Source organism: Gastrolobium bilobum, unplaced genomic scaffold, assembly GCF_033153095.1.
Source record: "Gastrolobium bilobum isolate Gb01-03AN ecotype WA unplaced genomic scaffold, APGP_CSIRO_Gbil_v1 utg49751, whole genome shotgun sequence".
In the NCBI taxonomy this organism is placed as follows: Eukaryota; Viridiplantae; Streptophyta; class Magnoliopsida; order Fabales; family Fabaceae; genus Gastrolobium; species Gastrolobium bilobum.
Genome location: NW_026898577.1, coordinates 95,591 through 104,511, shown reverse-complemented (window position 1 = coordinate 104,511; position 8,921 = coordinate 95,591). Strand labels below are relative to the sequence as shown.

The following is an 8,921-nucleotide window of genomic DNA, read 5'->3' as shown; positions in this document are numbered from 1 at the left end:
ACATGCTCCAAGCTGTCTCTGAAACCAAACTATGAATGACAAGCATGGCCACTCTAAACAGTAAAAATATGGACATTGTAGAGTCACAATTACAAATTATCTAAATCCGACTTGCTCAATAATTATTAAAGAATGACCAAAGAAAACTCAGTCTTCCTTTCAGTATGAACTTAACCTTATGTAAATCTTGAATAACAAAGTTTTGCTCTCACCATTATCTAGCAGAAATCGGAACTAGACCAAAATGTTGGATAAGGTGTGGCCATTTGCTCATGATTATGTGTTTCCTCTACTAATGGGAGCAGTAGACATGAATAGTGTCCCAAAAGAAATTGCTGACATTCAAAATGAACTAGAAAGCTTTGAAGCCTTCATCAATGATGCAGATAGAAAGGCTGAAGCTGAAGATGACAAAACACGTGACCGAATCAAAACAAGGGTGAAGTTGCTTAGGGAGACAGCTTTTCGCATGGAAGATGTCATTGATGAATATATTTCCTGTGAGGAACAACAACCTTCTGATCCTGGTTGTGCAGTTTTACCATGTGAGCCTGCTGACTTCATCAAAACTATGATCCTTCGCCTTCAAATAGCATTTAAGATTAAGACCATTAAATCACAAGTTTGTGAAATCAAGGAAAGAAGTGAAAGAGATGGCTTCCCAATCCAATCTTCTTTGGAACAAGCACCAGAAAGTTCTAGAGGAAACCAAGACCTTGCATTGCATAACCTTCGAATGCTTCCTTTTTACATTGAGGAAGATGATGTTGTGGGCTTTGAAGCCCCTAAAGCTGCATTGATTGGTTGGTTGGTAAAGGGAAGATCAAAGCGCACTGTCATCTCTCTCGTAGGAATGGGAGGACAGGGAAAAACCACTCTTGCCAAAAAAGTTTTTGACAACAATAAGGTGACTGGGCACTTTAATTGCCATTCATGGGTCACAGTATCACAATCTTATACTGTGGAAAGATTGTTGAGGGACATGTTGCAACAACTTTGCAAGGAAAAGGAGGTTCTTCTTGCCAATATTTCTAAAGTGAATCGAGACTCATTGACAAAGGAAGTAAGAAGCTATTTGCAACAAAAAAGGTATATAGTCTTCTTTGATGACGTATGGAATGAACATTTCTGGGATCAAATTGAATTTGCTTTAATTGATAATGAAAATGGAAGCAGAATATTTATCACAACTAGAGATACGCGTGTCGCTAGTTGCTGTAAAAAAACTTCTTGTGTTGAAGTGCATGAAATACAACCATTAACTCATGAGAAATCTTTTGAGTTGTTCTGTAGGAAGGCATTCGGGTCTGATTTGAACGGATGTTGTCCACAAAGCCTTATGGGTATATCTTCCGAAATTGTTAAAAAAATGCGAGGGTTTACCACTAACAATTGTGGCCATTAGTGGTCTTTTATCTACCAAAGATAAAGATCCATTAGAATGGGAATCTCTTAGTCAAAATCTGAGCTTAGAGTTGAAGAGGAATTCCCATATAGATGCTATAACAAAGATTTTAGCTCTCAGCTATCATGATTTGCCTTACTATCTCAAACAATGCTTCTTGTATTTTGGAATATATCCAGAAGACTATGAAGTTAAAGTAAAAAAATTGTTTCGACAATGGATAGCTGAGGGATTTGTCAAACAGGAAGGGAGAACAATTTTGGAAGAAATTGCAAACAAATATTTAATAGAATTGGTTAGTAGAAGTTTAGTGCAAGTCTTTTCGTTTACCACTGATGGCAAAATTACAAGTTGTCGCATTCATGACCTTTTGCGGGACATGATCCTTAGAAAATCTAAGGATTTAAGTTTTTGCCACTTTATTAGTGAAGATGGTGGGTCAGACTTAAGTGGGATAATTAGGCGCCTATCAATATCAAGCAGTGCCCATAGTTTATTAAGAAGTACTGAAAGTGTAAGAAGTATTGAAAGCTCAGACGTTCGATCACTGTTTGTTTTCAAAGGTGGAGATTTACCTGCAGACTTTGTAAGGATAATCGTTACAAAACACAAGCCATTAAAGGTACTTGATTTTGAAAATGCAAAAGTCCATTTTTGTAGTGAACTAGACGAGGAATTACTTCTTGTTGAACCTGAACAGCTTGAAATTAGAAAAAAGCAGCTCAAGGGGGATTTTATTAAGAGCATTGGGGATTTTATTCACTTGAAGTATTTAAGCTTAAGGGGTGCAATTTTACTGCCTAATCTTCCAAAATCCATTGGTAAGCTGAAGAATATGGAGACTTTGGATCTAAGGAATACCAATCTCCATGAATTGCCAAGGGAGATTAGCAAGCTTGAAAAGCTACGACATCTTCGTCTGAGTGGTGCGACGTCTTTAATTCAATTGAAGGATTGTATTGGACTCATGACATCACTACAAACGTTGAATGAAGTGAATGATGATGGAGGTGGAGCAAAGCTAATTAGAGAGCTGGGAAAGCTAATGGAGTTAAGGGAGTTGCACATCACTGGTGTTAGGAAAGAACACGGAAGCACCCTATGTTCCTCAGTAAATGAGATGCAATACTTGGAGAAACTACAAATTCAGGGAAAAGATAGCATTGATTTGCATTTTATTTCATCCCCACCTCGTAAGCTTCGGAAGCTTTTCATTTATGGAATGTTAAGTAAGATGCCAGAGTGGATTCCAGAGCTCCAGAATCTTGTTAAATTGTCCTTGACGTTGTCCAGGTTAGCTGATGATCCAATGAAATCACTAAAAAACGTGCCAAATTTGTTGTTCCTCGGTCTCTACTTCTCTTCATATGAAGGTGAAAGTTTGCATTTTCAAGAAGGAGGGTTTCAGAAACTAAAGGAACTATACCTTAAGTATTTACACAAATTGAATTCCATCTTTATCGACAAAGGAGCATTGCCTTCTCTGAAGATGTTCCAGCTAATTAGTATCCCTGAACTCAAGACACTACCCTCTGGCATCCAATACTTAAAGAAACTTGAAGTCCTTGATATCTATGGCTTGCCAACTGATGAATTTATTCAGATCATTGCTGCTGATGAAGGAGAAGAGCACTCGGTCATCAAGCATGTTCCCCTTGTAAGAATTACAATCGATACTCCAGGAGAAGGGCAAGGACAAAACACCCACATTATTCAGCACACAAGGAGTTGATAATATGAAAGCATACTACTTCTGAAATAAGAGGTGTGCCTTCTTCTTCCTCATTACTGCATAATGATATTGTTACTAATGTTTACTGTTTAGTCATAAAAAGTGCATCTTTATCTAACAAAATATTTTGTCCAGTTTGTCCACTTTTTTCTTTTAGTATATGCTTTTTTTTTTATGTTTATTCTGCATCACTCAATATAAATTAGAAATTAAGGACAAAAGTATTTAATCAGCAATAAGAAATATAAGATATTGTTGTGGGCCCTCGAGAGCTATTTAGTTGCAATTTATTTTATTATCAATAGTCTTACCATTGTAATGCTCTATACTAATATTATGTTCTCACTTGATAGGTTCTGGGCTTCCTGTGCTTTGAAACTCAAGATTCTGCATGTTTCCCTTTAATGTAATGTCCCACATCGGTTGGAGAGGGGAACGAAGCATGCCTTAAATAAGGGTGTGGATACCTTTCCTTGTAGGAGGCTTTTTGGGATAACCCGAAACGTAAAACCGTGAGCTCGACGGTGCTTGTGCGCGGGGCAAAGCGGACAATATCCTGCTACAGGGTTTGGGGCTGTTACATTTGGTATCAGAGCCTGGCCCTGGACCGGTGTGTACAGCGGGGACGCTGTATTCCCAGTGGGGGAGGATGTAATGTCCCACATCGGTTGGAGAGGGGAACGAAGCATGCCTTAAATAAGGGTGTGGATACCTTTCCTTGTAGGAGGCCTTTGGGGGTAACCCGAAACGTAAAACCGTGAGCTCGACGGTGCTTGTGCGCGGGGCAAAGCGGACAATATCCTGCTATAGGGTTTGGGGCTGTTACATTCAAAATGGCAGCATTGTCTCTTTTTGCTTCAGATTTGGCACCTTACTCCGAAAATAAAGAGAATATATGGAATTGCCTTTATTTGACAAAGGCATATGAAAGTTACAGTTTGTGATATTTAATGCGTGCAACATGTTATAACAATTTACTTTCCTGGAATTCTGATCATAAACGTATTCTGACACTATAAATCAAAGCAACAATGTTACCTCAAAATGGTTCTGTTTTAACAACATAAAAGAGAGAACTGCCATTTCCTGCTAATGGCATTAAACTAAAATTATTACGAAACAGGATTAGACCAATCGGGTCGAATGCATAAATAATCATACCATATACCAAGTGCAAAACATGATTTTGGAGTGCGTATATGTGCCACGTCTGATTCATATTGCATTTCGTGAAATGTTTTCTCAACATGTAATAATTATAGAGGGGGAATGAAAAGACATCACTAAGAGCTTTACTTACCAGGAAAGTTCAAGCGGTAAAGAATAAGAATTCAAAGGTTCTACTATATTGCCTATTGCAGGACTAGAAGAAAAAACAACTGAAGTTCCATAAACCAATTGTTGATTGCACACAACATGGAAAAAATAAAATGAATTTCTAACGGTTGGAAATTTGATCTTATGCGTGATCAATTGCTAACTGCAACAACAATAGTTGAATTAGTAGTGGTCCTCATATATAGCTCCAAATTCTGCTCTCCGAATTTGCATTGTTGTGTACCACATCAGAATCCTATATATACAGTGGTTGCAGTCAGACTCTGCTAATATGGTGTTAATCTTTGTTTCGTGTTTTCTTTTTAGCTTCTCCATTTGCAAAGTTCTCCAGTATAATATAAGAAATATAGTAATCAAAAATACGAATCAGAAATAAATTGAGACAGAACATAAGCTGAATCTTCTCAACCACAGTACTCATACCAAATGGAGACAATCATGCTATAACTGTTACCGTAAGTCATATACATGTATGTATTTATACCTGTGCTCCTGTATTCATTGTAAACATTGATATGAGGTAAGCTGCGTTCGTTGGGACTCACTCGAGATCACAGGTTAAGCTGAAACAACTCCTATCTAGTTGATTCACATATTTGGTGGTCAGATATGCTATCTCTGAATGTAGATTATTTGCCGATGAGATGTTAGCTGTGCATACAAGGTTATCTGCTGATGGCACAATGTCCTCATGACAAGGCTTACTCAATGTTTTGCCATAACATATCTAAACTTTTCAATTTCATCACCACTGATCGTGTTTGCATCATAATTTTCCTCAACAGAATAAAACTGGACACAAACTTCACTGACAGATATGTCTTTTGGATTCCCTTCACATGAACAGCCCAACTCATCTATTTTCTGGCATAATTGCATTATGTCATTCTCATTGACATTAATATCTTAATCAGTATCATTATCTATGTTAGGTAGGAGTAGGGAGCGGTTTGAGCTAACTCTCATTTGATGAAGGCTTTCGCGCACATTATATCCTTGGAAGCATCCATTTTTTCTCCCAACTGAGCTAAGAACATCCGCCTTTGCTCTAGTAAGTTTTTCCTAATCTAAAGAAAACACATTGTAATTCAAAGATTTGCATTAGGGTAATCCTTCAAAAACTATTTCCAGTAACAAGTCCTGGAATATACCTCCAACTCCAAGTGCCGGATTTTATCACTCAAATCAATGTCAGCCTCCTTCATTATAATAATAACTGGCTCATTTGTAACGGACCTTACTCGCTCTTCAAATCTGAGTGTGCACAGTGTTTCACCATTACTCCTACAATCTTTATCTGTAGAACTCAAAAATAATTGGCTACTACAGTTTACACGTGATCATATTATGCTCTTTGATCCAGGTAAATACTTGTTATCAGGGGAGATGGAACATATTGATGAGAGTTTGGAATTTCCACCAAGTGATTCTTGTAGTAAACGTGTTTGATAGAAGTTACAGTGTGGAATGTCTTCATTTATTTCAGAATAAGATTCTCTAGTTAGGGCATCCACCAAATGCCTACACTAATGAAATATAACAGTAAATGAGAACAATCATAGTCATGGACTTGGTCATTAACCAGTGACCGAAGCAACTAACTCACAAGTAGATGGATACTTCTTGTTGTAAATAATAATAATAATTATTTTATTTATTGTTGTATTTTAGAATCTTTCTTGGGTTAGCTCAATAGGTCATGTAGTCTCTCTAAATAGAGAATCCTTTGTACAGTTTATACACAACTTAATAGTATATTCCCTTTGTATTTTCAAGTTGATATCAGAGCTCTCGATTTTGAGGGCTCTGCTTTCGCGCCTATTGCCTTTAGAGAAAAACCCTTATTTCTTTACCTCTTGCTGCCATCAACCGCCACCGGAAAAAAAAATTCGGGGACTTTTTGGACCAAGAGGACCACTGTTGACCTTGTTTTTCTTCGATCTATCATTCTACGCACTGTTTCTCAGCCGCAAATGACCCAAACACCTTCGACCGCCTCCAACCAGATCTGTTTACAATGTTTGGAAACTTTTCCGGCGACCTTTCAACTTCGACCAGCCACAGACAGGTGCGCGCTCACCGGACGACCACGCCATGAAAATCTCAGCTGCAGAAGCCTCCACACGCGCTCTCACGCGCCACCCATTCTTCTGCGCGTGAAACCCACGCATCGTCAGCTTCACCAGCGCGTGCCGTCGTGTCTCTGCCTCGGACCACCTCCATTTTTCTCGTCTCTTCGTTCTCTATCTGGATCTAGATTTTTTCGCTGATCAAACTTCATTTGGTTTTTTGTTTGGTTGATTGTATCGCTGTTTGTTAACTTTCTCTTTGCAGTATGGCCGATATTGATGGTGAGTCAACTGTTTCGCAAACTACACAGTCTGGTGATACCACGCTTGGCCACAATGATCTTCCTAAGCTATGTCAAAGCTATCAACTTGATGGGTCAAATTATTTGTCATGATCCCAGCTTATTCGCACTACCATCAAGAGTCGCAATAAGATTGTTCATCTTGATGGCCCTGCTCCTGCGAATAATGATCCGAAGTTTGCTGTCTGGGATAATGAAGATTCCTTTATCATGACTTGGTTATGGAACTCGATGACTCCTGAAGTAGGTCGTCACTGTATGTTTCTGTCTTCTGCTAAGGAGATTTGGGACAGTGTTCACTCAACCTACTCTTTGAAACAGGATATGGCTGCGCGCTATGAATTGCGCAATAAAATCTTCTCTACTAAATAGGACTCCTTATCTGTGACTGCTTATTATGGTATTATGAAGGAGTTATGAACTGAGCTTGATCAATTTCAGAGTTTGAAGATGCAATGTACTGCAGATGCTACTGCCTTAGCCGAAGAGGTGGAAAATTAGCGTAATTTTGATTTCCTTGTTGGGTTGAATTCCAAGTATGATCCTATTCGGGTTCAGATACTTGGCAAAGATATTTTACTATCCATTTCTGCTGTTTTCAATACTGTTCGGGACTCATCGGGGAGTTATAATGAACTCTATCACATCAGATAAGTCTGCCATGCTGTCGTCATCTGATGTTATTACTTCTAAACCCATTGATAGGTCTGCTATGATCTCAACAAAAAGATATGGTTCTTCACAAGGGATTTCTTTCATAAAAATTACTGATGAAGCATCTTCTAAATCTAAGAAAGATGATCGCTGGTGTTCTTATTGTAGAAGGACAGGTGATATCAAGGATCTATGTTTTCGCCTCCATGGAAAGCAAAAGGTCTTAGAAAAGATGGCAAGGATGCATGGTCAAGCTCATTTAGTTTTCCCTGATATAGCTACTGCACCTAATGAGGTCCAACCTGCATTTCGTCAGATGAGTTGGAGCGGCTTCGAACCATCCTTGATTCTCCGAGTAAGCCATCAGGTACTAGTGCTTTGGCTATGACTAGTATGAGCTCCAATACTCATTCTTTTCTTACTTCTTGTATTGATTTTAAACATTCTTGGGTTATTGATTCTGGTGCTACTGATCATACAGCTTGTTGTGCTGACTCCTTTCTTTCTTGTAACCCTACTATTGGCACTCATACAATAGCCGTAGCTGATGGCTCACACACATCAGTTGCGGGTTCTAGTAACATACATTTACAGCCTTCCTTACATCTCAAAGATGATCTTCATGTTCCTAAACTCTCTACTAATCTTCTTTCTATTCATAAAATTATCAAAAATTTGAATTGCACTAACCTTCTTCCCTACTCACTGTGTTTTTCAGGATCTCGCCACGGAGAAGACAAATGGGGGTGCTAAAGAGCAAGGTGGGCTGTACTATCTGGTGCCACAATCTTCTACAAATAATGTTAAGGATCACATCTTGTTGTCTCATGGCTTTTCAACTGCTGATTCTCTTAATTGGCTTCATCATAAATGCTTGAGACATCCTCCATTTAGTTTACTCAAGTCTTTATTTCCATCATTGTTTTTGTCTAAGTCTGTTAAGTCTTTTCATTTGATGTTTGTAAGTTTGCTAAACATCATCGTGTATTTTTTCCTTCTAGTATTACTAAAAGTGTTGAACCTTTTGATCTTATTCATTCTGATATTCGGGGTCCTTCTAAAGTCCTCCATACTTCTGGTAATAAATGGTTTGTTTCTTTTATTGATGATTTCACTCGTGTAACTTGGGTTTACTTAATGCATGAAAAGTCTGAGGTACCACAACTATTTCTTTCAATTTTATAAAATGATTGAGACCTAATTTGGTAAAAGAATCAAAAGACTAAAGACTGACAATTGAATATGTTAATCACTATTTTTCCCAATTTATCTAAAGTCAAGGTATGATTCATGAACTTACTTGTGTAGACACCCCTTAACAAAATGGGGTTGTTGAAAGAAAGAACCGTCACCTTCTTGAAGTTGCTTCTGCCTTACTTTTTCAGACACATGTACCCAAATGCTATTGGGGAAATGTCATT

The 8,921-nt window shown here is 38.1% G+C and overlaps 1 protein-coding gene across 1 annotated transcript; it reads left to right on the top strand.

Annotated features, from left to right (window-relative positions):
- Positions 1-244: 244 nt before the first annotated feature.
- Positions 245-7,218, top strand: LOC133317490 (disease resistance protein RPM1-like). Its single transcript, XM_061519354.1, has 3 exons — positions 245-1,343; positions 1,426-3,062; positions 6,946-7,218. Exons 1-3 carry the CDS (start codon positions 245-247, stop codon positions 7,216-7,218), a joined length of 3,009 nt encoding a protein of 1,002 aa, XP_061375338.1.
- The last annotated feature ends 1,703 nt before the right edge of the window (positions 7,219-8,921 follow it).